Raw genomic sequence first — 26,199 nt, 5'->3', positions numbered from 1 at the left:
TCTTTCACCATACCTATTTAATGTGTGTGCTGAACAAATAATACGAGAAGCTAGTCCATATGAAGAAGAACGGGGCATCAGAATTGGAGGAAGACTCATTAACAACCTGTGTTATGCAGATGACACAACCTTGGTTGCTGAAAGTGAAGAGGGCTTGAAGCACTTACTAATGAAGATCAAAGACCACAGCCTTCAGTATGGACTGCACCTCAACGTAAAGAAAACAAAAATCCTCACAACTGGACCAATGAGCAACATCATGATAAAGGGAGAAAAGATTTGAAGTTGTCAAGGATTTTATTTTTCTTGGATCCACAATCAACAGCCATGGAAGCAGCAATGAAGAAATCAAAAGACTCCTTGCATTGGGCGAATCTGCTGCAAAGGACTTCTTCAAAGTGTTGAAGAGCAAAGATGTCACCCTGAAGACTAAGGTGCGCCTTTCCCAAGCCATGGTGTTTTCAATCACATATGAAAGCTGGACAACAAATAAGGAAGAACGAAGAAGAGTTGACGCCTTTGAATTGCATTGTTGGCGAACAATATTGAATATAGCATGGACTGCCAAAAGAACGAACAAATCTGTTTTGGAAGAAGTGGGGCCAGAATGCTCCTTAGAGGCAAGGATGGCAAGACTGCGTCTTACATACTTTGGACATGTTGTCAGGAGGGATGAGTCCCTGGAGAGGGACATCATGTTTGGCAGAGTTCAGGGTCAGCAGAAATGAGGAAGACCCTCAATGAGGTGGATTGACACAGTGGCTGCAACAATGAACTCAAGCATAACAACGATTTTAAGGGTGGCGTAGGACAGGGCAGTGTTTCGTTCTGTTGTGCATAGAGTGGCTATGAGTCGGAATGGACTCAATGGCAGCTAACAACAACAATACCTCTCAAATTTTAGCATTGCCCTAGGGAATTTGTAATTATGTATAGTTACTGAGAGACTAAATGAGTGTGGATTGGATTTAAAATTCTTTTGAAGGTCAGATGGTTTTCAGGGTTTTGCTTTCAACAAAATTTGAGACTAACAGAATTATCAGCTGATTATAAATCATTTTTAATGATAGATATCTATATGATTCTTGACATATGACTAGGGAAGAATTCAGGGACAGTTTTAACAAAACTCCCATTCCTCTCTATTTCCTTATATGAATGAGGTTTCTCAGCACTTACAACTTAAACAAATGAAAATGGGAGAGAATTAATGTTGAGCCTTGTCTATTCCAGCAAGAAGTTAGTATTTACCTGTGGATCCAAACCCACTGCCATGGAGTTGATTTCGACTCATAGCGACCCTTTAGGACAGAGTAGAACTGCCCTGTAGGGTTTCCAAGGCTGTAAATCTTTATGGAAGCAGACTACCATATCTTTCTCCCACAGAGCAACTGGTGGTTTCCAACTGCCCAGTTTGGTTAGCAGCCGCGGGCTTTAACCACTGCCCAACCAGGGCTCCTTTAGCTATGGATGCATGAACTAAGTGGAAGAAAGCAAGCCCACCAGGTCCTTAAGAGATGAATTTCCAATAGTTTTATAAGTATTTGTCAATGTTGTGATGATATATTTTATTTTGATCGATTGTGTAACACTAGAAATTTTAATAATTCAATCCAGAATAAGAAATAAGGTCTATGATCAAGAAATATAAATTAAATTCAATTTATGTACTGCTTTCAGGGAAGCATAAGATTTACATGCATGAAAAACATGTTACGATAAATCTCTATTGGCGAAGTAGAATGAAAATATGGATTCAAGAAGAAAAAGAAATGAGGTGAACTTTCTGATTCCATTGGATACGTTTTACTTGTGTCAGTATTTTAATTGCTGAAAATTACATCATTTTCACTGACTTAAAAATGAAAAGTTTTAGATGGCAGCTTGATGCGCAAATGGAATTGGCAGAGGGGGTTTATTTGGAGACCACAGGGCAGCAGGAGGAAACTCCGGTGGTGTAGTGGTTAAGAGTTATGGCTGCTAACCCAAAGATAGGCAGTTGGAATCCATCAGCGCTCCTTGGAAACCCCATGGGGCAGTACTACTGCGTGCTATAGGGTCGCTAGGAGTCGGAACGGACTCGACCGCAGCGGGTTGGCTTTTTGGGGTGGAGGGCAGCGGGAAAGCGTGGTCTAGAGAATAAAGAATGTATACTAAGCATCTGGTGCACCGTAAAGGAGAAGGAGCAGCGGTATTGTGGTTAAATGCTATGCAAAGGAATCTGGACTAAGGAGGCGTCGCGGCTCGCCCTCCAAACCCCCCTGCCTTCTGGCCCCTGGTCGGGGTGGTTGGGGGCGGGCCTGTGGGCAGGCAGAGCCGCCCTCGGCGCCCGCATCTCGCGCTGCTCCGCCCCGCCGCCTGGAGTCGCTGCGGTGCCGGTACCGGATCCGCCCGGACGCCTCTCTCGCCTGCGGAGCCCCCGGAGGAGGTATGGTGCAGGCGCGCCGCCCTGAGTCTAACCCAGAGCTACCTTCATGGCTCCGGGAGCCGCCGGCAAAGGCACGGGACAAGCTTGGGGAGGTGGAGGCAGGCGAGGAGTAGCTGGGGGCCCGCGGCTCGCCGTCTCCATGGTAACGCACAACACGCGGCGCTCCCGGGCTGGAGGCGCCTCTTCTCCCCCGCCCGGCTACCGGCCTGCAGTCCCCCGAGGTGTCCCCAGGGAGAAGGATTTTCCCGAAACCTGGGGGTTTCCACCGCCTGGCGTCCCGTGAAACAGTAGCGGGCCCTATTCCCGGTCTGGATTCTACAAAGTCCGCGCTCAAAACCCTGTCCTCGGGTGTTGGCAACCTTCCTTGTCGGCGGAGCTGGTTCCAGCCCCATCCGACCGAATTGTCCGCCTTCCTACTCCGACGTGAAATGACTGCAAAACACATTATGCCCCCACTGTAGGAGCCCTGGTGGTGCAGTGGTTTAGGCAATCGGCAGCCAGCCACCGGCCACCCGGGGGAGAAAGACGTGGCAGTCTGCTTTCCTAGAGATTTACAGCCTGGGGTCCTAGGAGTCGGAATCCAGTCGAGGGCAGTGGGTGGGTAGTATAAAAGAAATCCAAGGAGGGTAATTCATAATAAAATACCTAAATATGTAAATGCCTGACACCGTTGTTGTTAGGTGCCGTTGAGTTCTTTCCAACTGATAGCGACTCATGTCCGACTACAGGTCAGGGTAGAGCTGCCCCACAGGGTTTTCAGTGAGCGGCTGGTGGATTTGAACTGCCGACCTCTTGGTTAGCAGCCAAGCTCTTCACCACTACGCCTGACAGTACTGCACTCCGTTACGAAGTAGCACACTGTTTCTCCTCCGGCTCCAGGAGCTGCCTGGCCAGTGGGGGGGCGTGGTTTTCCAGAGTGGCGGACAAGTCTTGGTAAAGGCTCGAACAGTGCAGTCAAGACTTGTAGTTGGATTCTTAGACAATTACAATTAAATTATTTAATTGAAACCATACAAAAAAGACTTCGTATTTCCATGTAAAATGGAGTTCGGATTTAGCTACAGATAATTATAAAATGATCTTCCAGGCACATGAATGTGTGGGGAGACTTTCCGAGGTTGTGCGCGGAGGATAATTAATGCTTGGTGAGTGTGGACTGCCCCGGCCTTGCAGAACCTTAGAGCTCTTTCACTGGTAGGGTCTCTCCATCTCTCTAACCACCAGTTGCCATAGAGTTGATTCCAATTCATGGCGACTCCATGTGTTTCAGAGTAGAACTGTGCTCCATAGGGCTGTCAGTGGCTGATTTTTCAGCAGAACATCGCCAGGCCTTTCTTCCAAGGTGACTCTGGGTTGACTTGAACCGGCAATCTTTTGGTTAGCAACCAATGGCTTAACCATTTGTACCAACGAGGGACTCTTTCCAGCTCTGTAGAGAACAAAAAGAAAAAAAAAAATCAACCCGTTGCTATCAAGTCAGGCCTGACTCATAGCGACACTATAGACAGAGTAGAACTGCCCCATAGGGTTTCCAAGGAATGACAGGTGGATTTAAACAGCGGATCTTCCGGCTAGCAGCCCCGTTCTTAACCACTGTGCAACCAGGGCTCCTGGAGAACAAACCCCCCGCAAATTTCCAAAATGCCCGCTAGGGGGCAGTACTGCCGCACTGAGAAAGGCCGGACTGTAAAACTACTCAAGACTAAGTGGATAATACAGTAGTAAGAATTACAGTCAAACTTTATAGAGGTGCCAAGCATGGGAGCTATAATATCTTTCACTGCCAAATCAGCCTTAATAAAAAATTTTTTAAAAAGGTATTGTTCGGAGAATCTGGTGACCCCCGATTGGTAGTGGCATGCTGTTGTGAAGAGAACACAGGGTCTCAAAGGCTTCTTCCCCCCTCCCCACAGATGGGAGAGCGAGGGTGGGGTCTGCTTCCCCGTGCGGCGCCCAGTTCATACAGCTCTCACGGGCAGTGCTGCTTAACCCCTCTAACCGCTCAGGTTTCTCGTGTATAAAATGGGCTCTTTTGAGGAATTATTATTATCAACATCTCCCCATGGCTCAAGGCCCCTACTGAGATAATATATGTAATACTCATAATAAATGCTAGTTATATGCCAGGCACTGTTCTCAAAAAAAAAAAAAGGTATTGTTATTTCTATTTTAGAATTTAGGAAACTGAGGTTTTGGAGGTTAAGTGACTTTCCTAAGGTCACAATGCTAGAATTTTATTAAAGTTTAGCTACAACCCAAGTCTGACGTTAGAGCCCACTAACAAGCCTGTCTCACTTTGGTTTTTATCCGATGACACAAGGAAAATTTCACTTTGTCTTGGCAATGTTGGAAGGAGAGTCTTGGGAAAATGAGTCCTTTTAAATTTTAGTCATCAATTTTCTTTGTTGGTCTTTATGAAAAATGTGAGATAAAATTTCATTACTCTAATTCCAGGAAGCTCTGTGCATTGGAGACTATGGATAAATATGATGTGATTAAGGCAATTGGGGAAGGTGCCTTCGGCAAAGCATACCTGGCTAAAGGAAAATCAGATGACGAGCACTGTGTCATAAAAGAGATCGATTTTGCGAAGGTAAAGTCAAGAAGTTTAAATTCCTGTTAATTTTCAGTGGGATATTCAGCTAACTTTTAATCCAGTATGAAAAGGCAACATTTTTTGGTTTTACAATTGGGTATTTTAAGCCTCAACTGACTGTCCTTCACTCTTGCCCCCCTACTTCCGTTGTCCAAAAAGCAACCAATGAGCTTAGTTAAAAGAAAAAAAAAGAGAGAGAGAGAGAAGGAATAAGATCACATCGCCCCAGCCCCCCACACTCTTATGGTGGCTGCAAGGCCCGATAATATCCCACGCCCCGCCATCCTGCTGAGTTTTTCTCTGTTTAGCTTTGGGGTGGTGCGCTTCCCTCTGGCTGTGTCTCCTTCTTCAGGTTACCTCCACAGAGGGGCCTTCCGCAGCCATCCTAACTAAGGTGGCCCCACTACCTCATACACTCCTTATCACACCACCCTGCTTTATTTTCTTAATAGCATTTATAATGACCTGAAATCCCTTTGCTCATTTATTTTTTTATTATCTACCGTCCTCAGCATTCAGAACAGTGCCTGACACATAATGTTGTTGTGTGCCTTTGAGTGGATTCCAACTCATAGCAACCACGTAGGACACAGTAGAACTGCCCCACAGGGCTTCCAATGCTGTAATCTTTATTAAGGCACATAATAGGTGCTCAAAAAATATTTATTGAAATAATGATTGGAGAAAAATCATGCATTGTTTTTAGTCTATTTTGGAAAATAATTAAACATATTTAAATACAAAGGAATGCTTTTTTTTTCTGCATTCACCTTGGTCAATGTTTATTTTATGTCACTTTCTCAAATGATGTATATTAGTTTCAAAATACACTGAACTTGTGGTAACTTTAATGCCCTTTGTATGCTAAAATTAAATTTTTCAAGGCAAGTCTTGCCTCCTAGAGCATTTATAAATGTGTGCAAAGTGAGCTATCCAGACTGTTACATTAAAGTGTACGTGTAGAGGATTAGCTTCTGGAAGAATGCCTTGTTTCCTAACGGATGTCCCTTTTCATGGATCTGTGGTGTGCTCCTCAGCCAGTGTCCTCTCCATCTAGCGGTCTGTCGTACCTTCCTTCCATGACCATGTGGTGCTCACTCACTTTTGTTTATCTGACTGCTCTTCCCCAGGCCTGTCTCCTTGCCCTCTGTATGTCTGCAGCCATGTGTTCTCTGCTGGCCCTCTTCTCTTTCTGTACATGGTCACCTGGCCAAATCCTCCCTTCAACCTTTGACACTAAGCTGGTCTCTCTTCAAACTCTCTGCCCAGCCCTGATATCTTCCAGCTCTCTAGTTCTGTATTTCATCTGCCAGCTAGACATTGTCAACTAATATCTGTGTTAGTAATCTGCTGCTATGTACAAATCACCGCAAATTCAGTGACTTGAAACCGTAAACTGTTATTATGTTATAGTTTCTGTGGGTCAAGGCTTCAGGGCAAGGATCACTGAGGACCATCCTGGAGACTGGCTACCACGCAGTACTCTAATCCAATATTAATTCCTCACCTTCCCAAGCAGCCTCCCTCATCTGTGTGCTGCATCTGCGTTAACAACATTCATGCTCTTGTGATATTCAGGCTCAAAACCTTGCCAAACACTGTTAATTCTTCCTTTTCCTTGCATTTGCTCCAGCTCTTCTGTCAATTCCCTGAGTCACTTGGGTCGTTTTCAGTAGCCTTCTCACGGCTCCAGCTTTCCTGTAGCACAGAATTCATAAAGGAAGTGATGGCTAGATTTGACTCCATAACAATACAGAACTTCTGAAATGAACACGTGTACGCCAGTGTTCGTTGCAGCACTATTCACAGTAGCCAAAAGATGGAAATACTTCAGTGTCCATCAACAGATGAATGGATACACAAAATGTGGTACACACATGCAATGGAATGTTACTCAGCCATAAAGAGAAATGAAATTTGGATTCACGCTACAATAGGAATGAACCTTGAACACATTCTGCTGAGTGAAGTCAGTCAGTCACAAAAGGATAGATGTTATGTTATCCCACTGATGAAATATCTGGTACAGGCAGATGTATGGAGACCAAAGTGATTACTGGTTACTGGGGGTGGCTGTGAGGGTGTAAGAGGGCGTCATTGATCAGGGGGCACTCAGCCTCTTGTTAAGGGAGATGGAAAAATTTGAAAACAGATGGTGATGATGGTTCCAAAACATGATAAATATAACTGTCACCAAATTATATATGTAAAAACATTGAAGTTGTAAATATTATGTATACTTACCACTAGAATAAAAATCATAATAAGCAGAATATTAAAAAAAAATAAAACCTCTGTGTGTCTAAAGACACCATAAATTAATTATAAGAAAATTGACAAAATGCCAAAGTAGTTGCAAGTGTTGACTAAAAGGTGCTAGCCTTTTACATACCAATAAAAAGACAAAACCTATGAATGAAGAAATTATCATAAAAGATTTTTAAACTCATTAGTAACTTAAGAAATGCAAGATGAATAGACAAATACAACTTTTTTGCTTATAGAGTTGATATAAAGATTAAACAGAATAAAAAAGTGAGAGAAAGCAAGCAGCCTCTTACTCTGCTGATGGGAAGGTAAACTGGCACCATCCTGAGGGGAATTTATCTATATGTAGAAAAACCTTAGGAGCTCTCACGCCCTGTCTGCATTCATTGACGGGGTAAGGTCCACAATATGTTGTAAACATGGAAAAAAAAATTAGGCCACAAAATTGTATTTTATTCCATATTCCACATATACATACATATATAATATTAACAGTGATTATGAGCCATAGGTGGTACAAATGGTTTGTGCTCAACTGTTAACCTAAAGGGTGGCAGTTTGAACCCACCCAGCAGTACTGAGGAAGACAAGCCTGGCAATCTGCTTCCTTAACATTACAGCCAAGAAAACCCTATGGAGCAGTTCTTCTCTGTAACACATAGAGCCACCATGAGTCAGAATCTAACAAGTGATTACTGCCAGGTGGTGGGATTTCACCTCTGTCTTCTCATATTGTCAGAATTATTTTTCCTGAGCATAAAACAAAAAACCAAACCCATTACCCACAAGTCGACTCTGACTCGTGGTGACGCTACAGGACAGAGTAGAACTGCCTCATCTGGTTTCCAAGGAGCAGCTGGTGGATTCGAACTGCCAACCTTTTGGTTAGTAAGCATAGCTCTTAACCACTGCCCCACCAGACCTCCATCTTGAGCATATATTTCAGAAATTAGGGGTTATATTATTTGTATAAGCAGAAAGCTATCTTCATTTTGAAGAAGAGAAGGAAAAATTATACATCCTACTTTGGGGATTTATTCGAAGGAAATACCTAAAGGTATACAGACAATTAGAAAATAAATGTCCAGCAGTAGGGAACTGGTTAAGTAACTGACGGAAAACTAAGTGGCCCTCAGAAATCACATTATAGGTGAAGTACTGACATGGGAGATAGTCATAACTCTTGCTAACTGAGAAAATAGTACGTACGGAATGACGCAATCTTTGCAAAAATATATACACTCTCTACGTATGTATCTATCTGTGTATACACACAGACAAACGAAGTTATTATCATCCCTGGGTGGAAGGTGGGGTTCTGAGTAATTTTTGCCATGTTTTTTTCTGCTGTTTCATGTCTGGGTTCTCTTCAGATGTGATTTTGAGACCCCCTGTGTTTTGTCCCCAAGTTACATTTCCAGCCTCCTCTTCTTTTCAGTCAAATGTAATCACCCGCACTTTCTCACACAATCTTTCGCACACCAGCCTCTGTGCTTTCCGTGGGGCTCCTTCTTCCAAGAAGGTCTTTGCCTGCCCGTCTGCAAACATCAAGATCCCGCTGTTCAGGGCTGAGCTCTAGTGCCCTGCCTCCAAGGCTGTCTTCCAGGATCAGCTGCTCTGTGCAGTCGTTCCTTCTCTGTATGTGTCCATAGCTTTATTGGTACTTTGTTGTGGTCCTGACCGTTTGCCGCTTTGATGGACTTTACCTGTTCATTGTGTCCTTCTCCCCCTTATTAAACAGTACATTCTCTGCAGGCACAATGCATGTCTGATTCATCTTGATGTTGCAAACAGCCCCTAAAAATGCTTTGTTCCAGTAGAAATTCAGTAAGTTCTTGTTGAATAAATGATTGAGTGGAAGGATACTTCCAGGCCCTCTTGTCCTATTGTTAAGCTGGATTATAAATCCATTTTAATTCCAAGAAAAGCAATTTGGAAAGTGAATCTTCTATAAAAATATATATGAATACATTTCATAGCATCTGTCCCATTCTTCAGTATAATCAAGAATTGACTGTAAACTCAAGAAATAGTTTAAACAGAGAAGAAAATATTCTTTGATGGTTACAAGAGGGGGGAGGAAGGGAGGGTGGGAGGGGGTATTCACTAATTATATAGTAGATAAGAACTACTTTAGGTGAAGGGAAAGGCAAAGGCAAAACACAATACAGGTGAGGTCAGCACAACTGGACTAAACCAAAAGCAAAGAAGTTTCCTGAATAAACTGAATGCTTTGAAGGCCAGCGTAGCAGGGGCAGGGGTTTGGGGACCATGGTTTCAGGGGACATCTAAGTCAATTGGCATAATAAAATCTGTTAAGAAAACATTCTGCATCCCACTTTGGAGAGTGGCATCTGGGGTGTTAAACGCTAGCAAGTGGCCATCTAAGTTGCATCAATTGGTCTCAAACCACCTGGAGCAAGGAAGAATGAAGAACACCAAGGACACATGGTAATTATGATTCCAAGAGACAGAAAAGGCCACATAAACCAGAGACTACATCAGCCTGAGACCAGAAGAACTGGATGGTACCCAGCTACAACTGATGACTGCCCTGACAGGGAACACAACAGAGAACCCCTGAGGGAGCAGGAGAGCAGTGGGATGCAGATCCCAAATTCTCGTAAAAAGACCAGACTTAATGGCCTGACTGAGACTAGAAGGTCCCCGGTGGTCATGGCCCCCAGACCTTCTGTTAGCCCACGACAGGAACCATTCCCAAAGCCAACTCTTCAGACAGAGATTGGACTGGACAATGGGATAGAAAAAAATGCTGGTGAAGAATGAGTTTCTTGGATGAAGTAGACATTTGAAACTATGTTGGCATCTCCTATCTGGAGGGGAAATGAGAGGGCAGAGGGGGTCAGAAGCTGGCAGAATGGACATGAAAAGAAAGAGTGGAGGGAAGGAGCAGGCTGTTTCATTAAGGAGGAGAGCAATTAGGAGTATACAGCAAGGTGTATGTAAGTTTTTGTGTGAGAGACTGACTTGAGTTGTAAACTTTCACTTAAAACACAATAAAAACTTAAAAAAAAAAAAAGAATTGACTGTATTTCTAATACAGAAGTGATTGTTTTCAACATTTTACTCATAAGATACCCTTGTCTCTATGCCATAAGTAAAATGTGATATTATACCTCATTACTCTCACTTTCACATATCTCTACACTATCGAATTTGCCTAGCAACATCTGTACCACGGTATAACATTTATTACCGCTTTCTTCTTTTCTACCCTAATGCAGGTTTTCATTACTTCTTATCTAGAGAATTTTTTTTTTTTCTTCTCATTTCACCATTAAGTAAACTCTCTACTCCAGAGCTTTAATTTCTCATTTTCTTACGAGGTCCAAAAAGCTAGTATTTTCTGTCATCATCCTACCATTAACAGCATGTTCTTCTATTTCTTGCCTTAAAAAAGTGTATCTTTTCTTGATTATAAAAGTGTTCATTGTAGAATTTTTGAAAAGAAGCAAAGGGGAAGATAAGATCATTTAGAGGAAAATAATAATCACTTATAATCTCTGCCTTAATTACTGTCAACATTTCGGTGAATTTATCCCCAGACTACATTTAATACATAAATGTGTTTTAGTAATTTTTATTAACATAATTGGTGTCATGCTGAATATACTGCTTTGTAGCTTTTAACATATTTTTATATTGAAAAAATACATTGTGGCCGTTTTCTCACATCATTCAGTGTTCTCATATAATAATATTAAATGTTCACAGTAGTAATCATGATACAAAAAAAAATTTTTTTTTTTTAAATCATGATAATGGCTACCATTTAGTGGATGTGTCCCAGGTGACTTACCTATATTGACTCATTTAACCTTCATAGCAACCCTAAAAGGTAGATCTCATTACCCTCATTGTATAGATGAAAGAGTTGAGGTTCAAAGAGATGAAGTAACCTGCTCAAAGCTGCACAGTTGCCAGCAGATCCATGAACGTGCCTCTGCACTTTTCACTATGATGCATCACTTCCGTGATTTTTAATGACTGCATAGTATTCCATCAGGTAAAAATGCCATAATTGATCTCTTTTTCTATCTTTACACAGTTATGTTGTTAGATTTTTTGTGTGTGTGATAAATAACATTTAATGGGTAGAATACATTCCATTATTACATAAAACTATGCACGTCTGTCTGCCTGTATGTGCATTCATACCTATATATACATTAAACGAAAAGGTGTAGAAAGATACATTAAAAAAAACTAAAACCAAACCTGTTGCTGTCAAGTCAGGACAGAGTAGAACTGCCCCATAAGGTTCACAAGGCTGTAATCTTTACAGAAGCAGACTGCCTCATCTTTCTCCCCGGCCTTAATCACTGCACCACCGGGGTAGTTACCCCTAAGGAATAGAAATGCAGGGCATGTGGAGGAAGGAAAAGGGGAAGTTTCACTTTTACTTTATTCACCTCTATCTGGCTTAAAATGTTTTCTAAAATCAGAGGCATGGATTATTACGGTAATTACAAATTAACAATAAAACACTGTAATTAAGATTTTTGTAATGAGAACCCTTGGGTGTTATTTAGATAACTTTCTAGAAGAACTAGTAAGTCAGAAACAGGGACATCTTAAAGTTCCTTATTATATAGTGTGAAATTGCCTTCCTGGTAAGATTTTACCAATTTACATACTTCCAGTATGCAAGTGTCCATTTTGCTGCTTTCTGACTAACGGTGGGTATTACCATTCTTTTCGCTTTTGTCAGTTTCTTACATGAAACATTATATCAGCTTCAGTTTAGTTTTTCAAGTGAGGCTGAACATTCTGTTTAGTGGCCATTTTTACTCTACTTTTTTTGTGAGTTGCCCATTCATGTACTTTGCCCGTTTTTTTATTACATCCTTTTATATGTTATTAATTTGCCAGAAGTCCTTATATATTATAAACAAAAAATCTTTGTCAAATATGTTGCCAGTATTTTTATATAATTTATGCTTGCCTTTTAATTTTGGTTATAGTATTCTTTTAAGGAATAGAAGTTAAATTTTTTTTAAGTAGCTGTATCTATCAATCTGCTAGGAGTGATCCAGTTATGTTTGTTCTGAAACTCATCAGTGCTGGCTATGCAATTTAAATTGACGAGAGGATAGGCACTGAAGCTTAGTGGTGCTGGTTAATTCACCGAAGGATAGACAGTCATAGCTAGGAGCCTGTGGTGCTGCAATTGAGAATGTTAATTTAAAGCCCTATGGGCAAACGAGAAATCTGGAGACCCACACCCTGCCTTTGGGCCAGTGTCGGGGCACTTTGCAGAGGATCAGAGAAAAATGTACAACAAAATTCAAATTCACAAAAAAGACCGGACCTACTGGTCTGACAGAGACTAGAGGAACCCCTGAGACCGTGGTCCCCGGATACGTTGCTAACTTAGAACTGAAGCCACTCCTGAAGTTCACCTTTCAGCCAAGGATTAGATAGGCCTAAAAAACAAACATGCTGGGGAGATTGCAACCAATGTCACTAAATAATGTGTGTATACATTTTTGAATGAGAAACTAATTTGCTCTGTAAACTTTCACCTAAAGCACAATTAAAAAAAAAAAAAAGGGTGGGGTGGACTCACCTATGTGATATCAAATGGTCAACAATTACTTTAAAACAAAGATGAGAATGTAAGAGGCAGGGAAACCAGCTTGATAGAAACACAACAACCAGAACGGAAATAATGAGAATGTTCACACATTGTGAAGAGTGTAACCAATGTCACTGAACAATTTTTGTAGAAATTATTGAATGGGAACCTAAACTGCTATGTAAACCTTCACCAAAAACATAATAAAATATTATAAAACAAAACTAGTGAAATCCTAGAGAATTTTAAATGCGAGTGAGCAGAAAGCATGTTCTTGAAAGCAAATAACCTCTACAGATTGGTCTGCCTTTTAATATACTTTAGATGCCCACCCCGGAAAAAGAAGCTTCAAAGAAAGAAGTCATTCTTCTGGCAAAGATGAAACATCCGAACATTGTAACCTTCTTCAGTTCATTCCAAGGTTTGACTTTCTAATATTCTTAAAATATTTTCGTGAAGTGCAGACAAGCTGACTACATAAAATATATGTTCCTGAGTACTGTGTATAAACCAATTTTTGTAAATGCAGTCATTGTCTCACTTAAATTATAATTTCAGATGTCTTTTATTTCTTCTGTGGTGAGTTTTTATAGATGGCCTTCTTAAGGTTTTTCCCCCTCCTCCTTAATTCTCACTGCCTCAAATAGTTAATAATGCTTTAACGCAGTAAAACAGTTGCTGTTAAGTCGATTCTGACTCATGGCGACCCAGCGTTTGTCAGAGTAGAGCTGTGCTCCATGCAGTTTTTAATTTCTGATATTTTGGGAGCTGATTGCCAGATCTTTCTTCTTAGGCATTTCTGGGTGGACATGGACTGCCAACCTTTCGGTTAGTGGATGAGCGTGTTAAACATTTGCATCACCCAGTTACAGGCAATCCACAGATTATGAACAAGTTCCATTCCTAAGTCTGTCTTTAAATCGAATTTGTACGTAAGTCAAAACAGGTACCATTCGTATCTAAAGTCAGTCAAATATTTGTCTTAGTGTATAGTGTACCTTTCTATGCATAAAAAGCATTAAAGAAGCACTTCAGGGTACACTAAAATATCATTAACATAGCAATGCAGTAATGATAATAATAAAGTTTGGATGTGCGTCACAAAGTAGCACCTGTTTGTTATTGTGAACCACTGTATGTACCTCAAATTTTAATATAATAGGCTTTACGGGGGTTGGTTGTAACTCTGGGTTGTATATAATTCAGGTGTTCATACCCTAGGGACTGCCTGTATTTCTCGCTGCAATTGTTGTTGTTAGGTACCGTCGAGTCAGTTCTGACTCATAGCCACCCTATGCACAACGGAACGAAACACTGCCCGGTCCTGCGCCATCCGTACAATCGTTGTTATGCTCGAGCTCATTGTTGCAGCCACTGTGTCAGTCCACCTCGTTAAGGGTCTTCCTCTTTTCCGCTGACCCTGTTATCTGCCAAGCATGATGTCCTCCTCCAGGGACTGATCCCTCCGGACAACATGTCCAAAGTATGTAAGACGCAGTCTTCTCTTCCAGTCAGTTGGCCAGGAAGCTGTCTTCCATATTTCTTGGCATAGATGAGTGAGCACCTCCAGCGCTGTATCTGTTTATTGAAACATCTCAATTGATATTCCATCAATTCCTGGAGCCTTGTTCAGAGCAGCTTGGACTTCTTCCTTCAGTACCATCGGTTCCTGATCATATGCCAATCTTGAAATGGTTGAATATCGTCTAACTCTTTTTGGTATAATGACTCTGTGTATTCCTTCCATCTTCTTTTGATGCTTCCTGCGTCGTTTAATATTTTCCCCATTGAATCCTTCACTATTGCAACTCGAGGCTTGAATTTTTTCTTTAGTTCTTTCAGCTTGAGAAACGCCGAGTGTGTTCTTCCCCTTTGGTTTTCCATCTCCAGCTCCTTGGACACGTTATTATAATACTTTATTTTGTCTTCTCGAAAGGCCCTTTGAAATCTTCTGTTCAGTTCTTTTACTTCATCAATTCTTCCTTTTACTTTAGCTGCTCGACGCTCGAGAGCAAGTTTCAGTGTCTTCTCTGACATCCATCTTGGTCTTTTCTTTCTTTCCTGTCTTTTCAGTGACCTCTTACTTTCTTCATGGATGATGTCCTTGATGTCATTCCATAACTCGTCTGGTCTGCGGTCACTAGTGTTCAATGCGTCAAATCTGTTCTTCAGATGGTCTCTAAATTCAAGGTCATATTTTGGCTCTTGTGGACTTGCTCTGATTTTCTTCAGTTTCAGCTTGAACTTGCATATGAGCAATTGATGGTCTGTTCTACAGTCGTCCCCTGGCCTTGTTCTGACTGATAATATTGAGCTTTTACATCTTCTCTTTCCACAGATGTAGTCAATTTGATTTCTGTGTGTTCCATCTGGCGAGGTCCAAGTGTATAGTTGCCGTTTATGTTGGTGAAAGAAGGTATTTGCAATGAAGAAGTCATTGGTCTTGCAAAATTCTATCATTGGATCTCCGGCATTGCTTCTATCCCCAAGGCCGTATTTTCCAACTACTGATCCTTCTTCTTAGTTTCCAACTTTTGCATTCCAATCGCCAGTAATTATCAATGCATCTTGATTGCATGTTCGATCAATTTCAGGCTGCAGTAGCTAATAAAAATCTTCTATTTCTTCATCTTTGGCCCTAGTGGTTGGTGCGTAAATTTGAATAATAGTCATATTAGCTGGTCTTCCTTGTAGGTGTATGGATATTATCCTATCACTGACAGTGTTGTACTTCAGGATGGATCTTGAAACGTTCTTTTTGACGATGAATGCAACACCATTCCTCTTCAAGTTGTCATTCCCAGCATAGTAGACTATATGGTTGTCTGATTCAAAATGGCCAATACCAGTCCCTTTCAGCTCACTAATGCCGATGTTTATGCATTCCATTTCATTTTTGATGGTTTCCAATTTTCCTAGATTCATACTTCGTACATCCAGGATCCGATTATTAATGGATGTTTGCAGCTGTTTCTTCTCATTTTGAGTTGTGCCACATCAGCAGATGAAGGTCCTGAAAGCTTTACTCCATCCACGTCATTAAGGTCAACTGTACTTTGAGGAGGCAGCTCTTCCCCAGTCATCTTTTGAGTGCCTTCCAACCTGGGGGGCTCATCTTCCAGCACTATATTAGACAATGTTCCACTGCTATTCATAAGGTTTTCACTGGCTAATGCTTTCCAGAAGTAGACTGCCGGGTCCTTCTTCCTAGTCTGTCTTAGTCTGGAAGCTGAGCTGAAACCTGTCCTCTATGGGTGACCCTGCAGGTATCTGAATACCGGTGGCATAGCTTCCAGCATCACAGCAACACATAAGCCCCCACAGTACAACAAACTCGCTGCAATAACGCCCCAAATTTCAGTGGCTTCCAACAATCCTGTCTATTCCTCAGTGATATCACATGTTGATTGTGGCTGGGCTTTGGTCTTAACCTGGGGCCCAGGCTGAAGGAGCAGCCACCTCTGGAGCACACTGTTCTCTCAGCCAGGGAGAAGAGCAGGAGACAGAGCCAACCACAACAGCCCTGCTAGGATGTGGCAGGATTCACAGCTTGTTGTCCCTCTCGCCAAAGCAGCCAGGTAGCAAAGCTTGATAAAGGTGCAAAGAGTGTTTTCTGCCTATGTGAGGCCTTGCATGTCCCCTGACAGTGGGTGGGGCTTGTAATCCTCTTACTGAAAAGCAGCAACAGCCACTGACCATGGCCAAACATCCTGCTAAAATAAACCACTTCCAAACCAACTGCTGTCAAGTCACGCCCATGTGTCTCAGAGTAGAACTGTGCTCCTTAGGGTTTTCAGTGGCTGATTTTTTGGAAGTAGATTGCCAGGCCTTTCTACCAAGGTTCCTCTTGGTGGACTTGAACCTCTAACATTTTGGTTGGCAGCTTAGGGAAGTAACCCTTTGTACCACTCAGGGACTCACTACGAAAATAGAGAGGAAACACTTTAAGGAAGCAATTCCTTTCCCCTGAACACTGGAATACATCTATTCTGCATATCCATCTATCACTCTAGTCCAAAGGGTAAAAAAAAAATATGAAAGACGCTTTGGGCAGTGACCATTCATTCATATAATAAGTGTTTATTGAATGCTGACTGTATGCTAACCAATGCAGGGACAGATTACTCAATAGGCAAGGTAAGCTGTGGTGAAACCCACGTGAAATTGTGCACTACAGGTTAGTAAAGAAACACAAGTAAGCCTGTTCGAACCTTGCTTACTGTAAGCCCATGTGTACTATGCTTACTGGTTAAATAACCCACCCCTCTTAGGCAGTGTTCTAGGTGCCAGGAATATAGCAGTGAATAAAACAAGACAAAAATTCCTGTCATCCTGGAGCTTACATTCTAGGTGGGGGAGACTGACAATAAACAACGTGCTCAGTGTTTATAAGGCTGTGACAGGACTCCTGTGCCCCAGAGTTCACCATGGGGCAGCCCCAGCCCAGTGCCTAGCACAGGGGGTACTTAAAGTCACCCATCCCAGGTGGTAATGGAGCAGGAGTGCTATCTGCGTATCTTTTAAAATTTTTTTATTGTGCTTTTGGTGAAACTTTACAGTTCAAGTTAGTTTCTCATACAAAAATTTATAGACACATTGTTATGTGACCGTAGTGGCTCTCCCTATAATGTGACAACATGCTCCTCCTTTCCACCCAGTATTTCCCATTTCCATTCAACCATCTCCTGTCCCATTTTGCCTTCTCATCTTGCTTCCCAACAGGAGCTGCCCATTTAGTCTACTTTTATGTCTTATAATACAGTCTAATCTTTGTCTGAAGAGTTTGCTTAAGGGATGGATGTAGTTTTCCTAACAGAGAGTCCAGGGCACCATCTACTTCTTCTGGTCTCAGGCCGATGGAGTCTCTGGTTTATGTGGCCCTTTCTATCTCTTGGGCTCATATTTTCCTTGTGTCTTTGGTGTTCTTCATTCTCCTTTGGTCCAGGTAGGTTGCGACCAATTGGTGCATCTTAGATGGCAGTCTGTTGGCTTTTAAGACCCCAGATGCCACTCACAAAAGTGGGATGCAGGATGTTTTCATAATAAACTTTGGTATGCCAGTTGACCTAGATGTCCCCTGAAACCATGGTCCCCAGACCCTGCCCTTGCTACTCTGTCCCTTGAAGTGTTTGATTGTATTCAGAGAACTTCTTAGATTTTTTATTCCAGTTGTGCTGACTTCACTGGCATTGTGTGTTGTCCTTACCTTCACCTAAGATAATTCTTGTCTACTATCTAGTTAGTGAATACCCCTCTCCCTCCTTCCCCACCCTCGTAACCATCAAAGAATGTTTTCTTCTGTGTTTAAACCTTTTGTTGAGTTCTTATAATAGTGATCTCATGCAATATTTATCCTTTTGCAACTAATTTCACTCAGCATAATACCTTCCAGGTTCATGCATGTTATGAGATGTTTCAGAATTCATCACTGTTCTTTATTATTCTGTAGTATTCCATTGTGTGAATATACCATAATTCATTTATCCATTCATCTGTTAATGGGCACCTAGGTTGTTTCCATCTTTTTGCTATTGTGAACAGTGCTGCAGTGAACATGGCTCATATTTCTGTAGGATATTTTTCAGGGAGTAGGATTGCTGTATCATATGGTACTTCTAATTTCTAGCTTTTTATGGAAGTGCCAAATCGATTTCCAAAGTGGTTGTACCATTTTAAATTCCCATCAGCAGTGTAGAAGTGTTCTGTTACAGACTTTCTACAACTTCTTTGACATTATTTTGTGTTTTCTGGACTAATGCTAGCCTTGTTGGGGTAAGATGGTATCTATCTCATGGTAGTTTTTTTTTTTTTTTTGTATTGTGCTTTAAGAGAAACTTTAAAATTCAAGTCAGTTTCTCATACAAAAACTTATACACACATTGTTATGTGACCCTAGTTGCTTTCCCTGCAACGTGACAGCACACTCCTCCTCTCCACCCTGTATTTCCAACATCCATTCAACGATCTCCTGTCCCCCTCTGCCTTCTCATCTCGCCTCCAGACAGAAGCTGCCCACATAGTCTCATGTGCCTACTTGAGGTCAGAAGCACACTCCTCACCAGTATCGTTTTATGTCTCATAGTCCAGTCTAATCTTTATCTGAAGAGTTGGCTTCAGGAATGGTTTGTTTTGGGCTAACAGAAAGTCCTGGGGCCATGTCGTCTGGGATCCCTCCAGTCTCAGTCATATCATTAAGTCTGATCTTTTTTTTTTTTTTTATTTACTAGATTTTGAGTTCTGCATCCCACTTTTCTTCTGCTCCGTCAGGGATTCTCTGTTGTGTTCCCTGTCAGGGCCGTCATTGGTGGTAACCAGGTACCATGTAGTTCTTTTGGTCTCAGGCTCATGGCATCTCTGGGCTCATATTTTCTGTGCGTCTTTGGTGTTCTTCTTTCTCCTTTGCTCCAGGTGGGTTGTGACCAATTGATGCATCTTAGATGGCTGTCCACTAGCTTTTAAGATCCAAGATGCCACTCACCAAAGTGAGATGCAGGATATTTTCTTAAGACACTTTGTTATGCCAGTTGAGCTAGATGTCCCCTGAAACCATGGTCCCCAAACCCCCAACCTTACTACACTGTCCCTCGAAGAGTCTGGTTTTATTCAGGAAACTTGTAGCTTTTGGTTTATTCCAGTTGTGCTGACTTCCCCTATATTGTGTGTTGTCCTTCCCTTCACCTAAAATAATTCTTGTGTGCTATCTTTTTTTTATCCAGTTAGTAAATACCCCTCTCCCTCCCTCCCTACCCTCGTAACCATCAAAGAATGTTTTCTTCTGTGTTTAAACCTTTTCTTGAGTTCTTATAATTGTGATCTTATACGATATTTGTCCTTTTGCGACTGACTAATTTCACTCAGCATATTTCTAGCTTTTTCAGGAAGTGGGAAATCAATTTCCCACTGGCAGTGTATAAGTGTTCCAGTCTCTCTAGAACCTCTCCAACATTTATTTTGTGTTTTTTTGTTTAATGCTAGCCTTATTGGGGTGAGATGGTATCTCATTGTAGTTTACGTGTGGATTTCTCTGATGGATAATGATCATGAGCATTTCTTCATGTACCTGTTATCCACCTGAATGTCTTCTTTGGTAAAGTGCCTGTTCATATCCTTTGCCCATTTTTTAATTGGGACATTTGTCTATTTGTTGTTGAGGTTTTGCAGTGTCTTGTAGCTTTTAGAGATTAGACGCTGATCGGATTCGTTGCAGCCCAAAGCTTTTTCCCAGTCTGTAGGTAATCTTTTTACTCTTTAGATGAAGCCTTTGGATGAGCATAGGCGTTTGATTTTTTAGGAGCTCCCAGTTATCTAGTTTCTCTTCTGGTGTTTGTGCATTGTTAGTAATGTTTTGTATACTGTTTATGCCATGTATTAGGGCTCCTAGCCTTGTCCCTATTTTTTCTTCCATGATCTTTATTATTATAGATTTTATATTTAGGTCTTTGATCCATTTGGAGTTAGTTTTTGTGCATGGTGTAAGGCGTGGGTTTTGTTTCATTTTTTTTGCAGATGGATATTCAGTTATGCCAGCACCGTTTGTTAAAGAGACTGTATTTTCCCCATATAACTGTTTTGGGGCCTTTGTCAAGAATCAGCTGCTCATAAGTGGATGAATTTACATCTGGAATCTTAATTCCATTCCATTGGTCTATGTATCTGTTGTTGTACCAGTACTAGGCTGTTTTGACTACCATGGAGGTATAATAGTTTCTAAAATCAGGTAGAGTGAGGCCTCTCACTTTGTTCTTCTTCTTCAGTGATACTTATCTGGGGCATCTTCCCTTTCCATATGAGGTGATTTGTTTCTCCATCTCATTAAAAAATGCCATTGGAATTTGGATCAGGATTGCATTGTATCTGTAGATGCTGTGGGTAGAGTTGATATTTGTACAATGTTGAGGCTTCCTATCCACAAACAAGGTGTGTTTTTCCACTTATGTAGGTCTCTTTTGGTTTCTTGCAGTAGTGCCTTGTAGTTTTCTTTGTATAGGTCTTTTACATCTCTGGTCAGATTTATTTCTAAGTATTTTATCTTCTTGAGGGTATTGTAAATGGTATTGATTTGGTGATTTCCTCTTCGAAGTTTCTCTTTGTTGATGGAGAGGAATCCAACTGATTTTTCTGTGTTTATTTTGTATCCTGATACTTTGTCGAAATCTTCTATTAGTTCCAGTAGTTTTGTTGTGAATTCTTTGGGGTTTCCTGTGTATAAGTTCATATTATCTGCGAATAGAGGTACTTTTACTTCCTTCTTACCAATTTGGATGCTCTTTATCACTTTATCTAGCCTAATTGCTCTGGCCAGGACCTCCAGCACAATGTTAAATAAGAGTGGTGAGAAAGGGCATCTTTGGTTCCCATTCTCAAAGGGAATGCTTTCAGACTGTCTCCATTTAGGGTGATGTTGGCTGCTGTCTTTGTATAAATGCCTTCTATTATGTTGAGGAGTTTCCCTTCCATTCCTGTTTTGCTGAGAGTTTTTATCATGAATGGGTGTTGGATTTTGTCAAATACCTTTTCTGTATAAATTCATAAGATCATGTTCTTGTCTTTTGTTTTATTTTGGTGATGAATTGCATTGATTTTCTAATGTTGAACCATCCCTGCATAGCTGGTATGAATCCCACTTGGTCATGGTGAATTATTTTTTTGATATGTTGTTGAATTCTATTTGCTAGAATTTTGTTGAGGATTTTTTTTGTCTATCTTCACGAGGGATATTGGTCTGTAATTTTCTTTTTTTTGTGGTGTCACTACCTGGTTTTGGCATCAGGGTTATGTTGACTTGATAGAATGAGTTTGAGAGTATTCCACCATTTTCTATCCTCTGAAATACCTGTAGTAGTAATGGTGTTAACTCTTCTCTGAAAGTTTGTAGACTTCTCCAACGAAACTGTCAGGGCCAGGGCTTCTGTTTTCAGTCTCTTCTTTTGTTATAGGTTTACTTAGTTGTTCTACCTCTGTTTTTGTGAGTTTAGATAGGTAGTGTGTTTCTAGACATTTGTCCATTTTCCTCTAGGTTTTCAAATTTGTTAGAGCACAATTTTTCATAGTATTCTGTTATGATTCTTTTAATTTCAGTTGTGTCTGTTATGATATTGCCTGTCTCATATTTGGGTTATTTGCTTCCTCTCCTCTTTTTCTTTTGTCAGTTTGGCTAACGTTTTATCGATTTTGTTGATCTTTTCAAAGAACCAGCTGTTGGTCTTGTTAACCCTTTCAATTGTTTTTCTAGTCTCTATTTCATTTAATTCTGCTCTAATTTTTATTATTTCCTTTTTTCTGGTGCCCAAGGGCTTCTTTTGCTGCTCTCTATTTGTTCGAGTTGTATGTCTTGATTTGACCCTTTCTTCTTTTTGGATGTGTGCATTTATTGCTATATATTGACCTCTGAGCACTACTTTAGCTGTGTCCCAGAGGTTCTGGTAGGATGTATTTTCATTCTCATTTGATTCTGTAAATTTCTTTATTCCGTCCTTAATTTCTTCTATCACCCAGTAGTTTTTGAGCAAACTGTTTTTCTCTCTTTTTTAATGCTGTTAGAATTTGTTTTATGTATTTTGAGACCCTGTCCTTGGGTGTGTAGAATTTATTATGGTTATGTTCTCCTTGTGTATTGACCCTTTAATCGTTTTATGATGTCCTTCCTTATCCTTAGTGGTAGATTTTATGTTAATGTCTATTTTACCAGACATGAATATTGCCACTCCATCTCTTTTTTGATTGTTGTTTGCCTGATACATTTTTTCCATCCTTTGTGTTTTTAAGTCTAAAGTGTGTCTCTTGTAGGCAGCATATAGATGGATTGTGTTTTTTTTTTTTTATTCTGCCATTTTCTGTCTCTTTATTCGTGCATTTAGTCCATTTACATTCAGTGTAATTATTGATAGGTATGAGTTTAGTGCTGTCATTTTGATGTCTTTTATTTGTGTTGACGTTTTTTTTGTTCCACTTAATTTTCTGTACAAAATCATTTTTCTTTATGTGTTTTCTTTTCATCTTTTCATTGTTGTTGATTTTGCATTTGCTGAGTCTTTATGTTTTTCTTGTTTTGTATTTTGATGAGTAGGATTGTTAATTTCCTTGTGGTTACCTGAATTTTTACCCCTATTTTTCTAAGTTTAAACCAATCTTTTAATTCTTTTTATTGCCTTGACTTCCTCTCCATGTGAAAGATCTATGACTACATTTTTTAGTCCCTCTTTTTTGTTTCAATGTTGTCATCTTTTACATATTGACATCTTTATTTCCCTATTTTCAGCATTTTAACTTTGATTTTCTTTTGTGATTTTCCTATCTGGGTTTATATCTGGTTGCTGTGTTGTGTTCTAGTGTTGGGTTGTTATCTGATGTTACTGATTTTCTGACTGGAGGACTCCCTTTATTATTTCTTGTAATTTTGGTTTGGTTTTTGCTAATTCCCTAAACTTCTGTTTATCTGGAAATGCTGTAATTTTGCATCATATTTGAAAGATGATTTTGCTGGATATCTAATTTTTGGCTGGCAGTTTTTTTCCTTCAAGGCTTTATGTATGTCATCCCATTGCCTTCTTGCCTGCATTGTTTCTGCTGAGTAGTCAGAGCTTAGTCTTATTGACTCTTCTTTGAAGATGACTTTTCATTTATCCCTAGTTGCTCTTAAAATTCTATCTTTACCTTTGGTTTTGGAAGTTTGATTATAATATATCTTGGTGACTTTCTTTTGGGATCTACATTGTGTGGCGTTTGATGAGCATCTTGGATAGGTATCTTCTCATCTCTGTCAATATCAGGGAAGTTTTCTGCCAACAAATCTTCAACAATTCTCTCTGCATTTTCTGTTATCTCCCTGTGTTCTGGTACTCTAATCACTTGTGGGTTATTCCTCTTGATAGAGTCCCACATAATTCTTAGGGTTTCATCAGTTTTTTTTAATTCATCTGATTTTTCTTCAAATAAGTTGGTGTCAATTGCTTTATCTTCAGTCTCGCTAATCTTGACTTCCAGTTCCTCAATTCTGCTCCTGTGACTTTTTATTGAGTTGTCTAATTCTGAAATTTTATTGTTAGTCTTCTGGATTTCTGTTTGCTGTCTTTCTATGGTTTCTTCCAGCCTGTTAAATCTGTCATGTGCTGTTCTATAATCTTCTTAAGTTCCTCTATTATGCTATTGTCTGTGTGTTCCTTGGCTTGTTCTGCATTTTGTCTGATCTCCTTCCTGATCTCTTGAAGAGTTCTGTATATTAGCCTTTTGTATTCTACCTCTGGTAATTTCAAGAAGTTATCTTCCTCCAGAAGATTTCTTGATTCTTTGTTTTGGTCACTTGATGAAGCCATCATGGTCTGCCTCTTTATGTGACTTGATATTTACTGTTGTCTCCGAGCCATCAGTAAGTTATTATAGTTATTTTATGTTTGATTACTGTGACCTAGGTTCTTGTTTTTTTTTTTTGTTTGTTTGTTTTGTTTTGATATGCCCAAATAGGCTGCTCGTGTAAACTGTTTTGATTATTGGCATCTTTGAAGCTCTAATATTCTGTCACTAGGTGGTGAGATCTGTTACTAGGTATATGGGCTCAGGAGTTCATTTACTTGTATGGATTCAGCTCAGATGTCCAGGTAGTTGGTCACCAAGTGTGTGGTACAGGCTCTCACCTACAGTCCTAGACCAGCAGGGGTGATTGGAATAGGCACAGGTGTCTGGCTGCAATAGGGGATCATGTGCCAAGCAAGGTAGGGGGCTGACGGCTGCCCCTGAGTGTCTGGGAGGAAAGTGTATCCCTGTTCCCGTAGAATGCATAGGTGGGTGGATTTTGCAGCCACACCACGGGCACCCAATGCTGTTGGCTGTAAGGACTAGGAGGCATCACTTATTCTTGGGCCCCTGTTGCAGGTGGCTAGGTGGCATGGGTGGAGCTACCAGTCCTCACACCCCCGATGTGGGTAGGTGAGGACCCTCCTTAATGGGCAGAGTGGTGTCAAATGTCACAAACCTGCCACTTCACCATATAGCTGATACAGTTGAAGTTAGGCTTCAGTATATACCCTGTTGTACTGGGCTAGTGAGGGCCTATGCTGTTGAAATGGGCCCATACAAGTCTATGCAGGGGTGAAAGACATTCAAAGTCCATGGACCCCTTATGCCTATACCTAGGCAAAGGAGCTGTGCCTGCCCTGAGTTCCTGGCTTAGGGACACTGCCAGATTTTTTTTTTTCCTACTTGTTAATTTGTTCCCTCTGCAAGGCTGGGAGAATGGCTTGGCACATGAGAGGTCCTACTTCCAATCCAAGGGAAGTGGCAGTCACTGAAGCCGGCCTGGGACCTGGTGCAGAGTGGGGAGGGGGCAGGTAAATGAGAGACAGGTTCTTCCCAATGGTGGTATTTTTTGATCTGCACGGTAGGTTAGATGCATGTACTTATCTTTTGTTGACTGAGAGCCGCTTTTCACTGGTTCTGGAGGCTTGAGTATACTCTCCACCGCTCGGTGTCTCCTGATGTGGAAAATGTGCCCTGAACACCACTGCTTGCCCCATCGTGCATGCGAGTTGATCAGGCATGCAGGATGCTGGTTCCCACCAAGTCATGTCTGGCAACTCCTTGCTGATTTTGAACCATCTCTCCCTCCCCCTGCCACTCAGTTTGCATTTGAAGTTCAGGGCTCCTAGATTGTCATATATAATTGTCATATATAATCACTTCACTTGTTTTTTTTTTGGTCTTTGTTGTAAGAGGGACCACTGGAAGCATCTGACTCTGCCATCTTGACCCTGCCTCCTATGTATCTTAAAGCATCATCAGGTTGGTGAAAATAAGTAAATAAATAAATGCAGCCACCAGTTTTTGAGTTTTTATGCTGTGAAGGACACATTTACTCACCAAGAGTTTTTCTTCCAGAAGCTGTATGTCTTACAAATTAAAACCACTGCATTCACTTCGGGGAAACAGTTTCTCTTAATGGCGGCAGAAAACTTTGGACAGACAGTGGTGATGGTTGCACAATATGATGAATGTAATCAATGTCACTGAATCGTGAACCTAAAAATTGTTGAATTGGCAAAGATTTTGTTATGTATAGCTTTACCACGATAAAACAATTAAAACAAAACAAAACAAACCCACTGCATTCAAAGTAATCCTCTGGATACAGCTCTTCTTTCATGACTGGGTATTTCGAAGAGCTCTCGTAACTATTCTTGGGAGCAGAGAAGTACACAGGGGCAAGGAATTGAGTTTATTCAATAACTTTTATGGGGCAGTCTCTGAATGAAGTGCCTGTACTCCTGTTCGTGGATTGCTAACAGCAATGCAATAAGATCTTACCTCCTTTCACTG

General features: G+C 40.9%; 1 protein-coding gene across 1 annotated transcript in view; it reads left to right on the top strand.

Annotated features, from left to right (window-relative positions):
- Positions 1 to 4,857: 4,857 nt before the first annotated feature.
- NEK5 (NIMA related kinase 5) overlaps positions 4,858 to 26,199 on the top strand; it is a 164,092-nt gene continuing 142,750 nt past the window's right edge. The window contains exons 1-2 of the mRNA XM_003412576.3: positions 4,858 to 5,021; positions 13,216 to 13,312. Of these exons, the coding sequence (XP_003412624.2) occupies positions 4,905 to 5,021; positions 13,216 to 13,312 (214 nt within the window). The 5' untranslated portion in view covers positions 4,858 to 4,904. The remainder of the gene's footprint in view (positions 5,022 to 13,215; positions 13,313 to 26,199) is intronic.

Source organism: Loxodonta africana, chromosome 17 (genome assembly GCF_030014295.1).
Source record: "Loxodonta africana isolate mLoxAfr1 chromosome 17, mLoxAfr1.hap2, whole genome shotgun sequence".
NCBI classification, from domain to species: Eukaryota; Metazoa; Chordata; class Mammalia; order Proboscidea; family Elephantidae; genus Loxodonta; species Loxodonta africana.
Note: the sequence above shows the minus strand (reverse complement) of the source record. Positions and strands in the feature narration are given on the sequence as shown.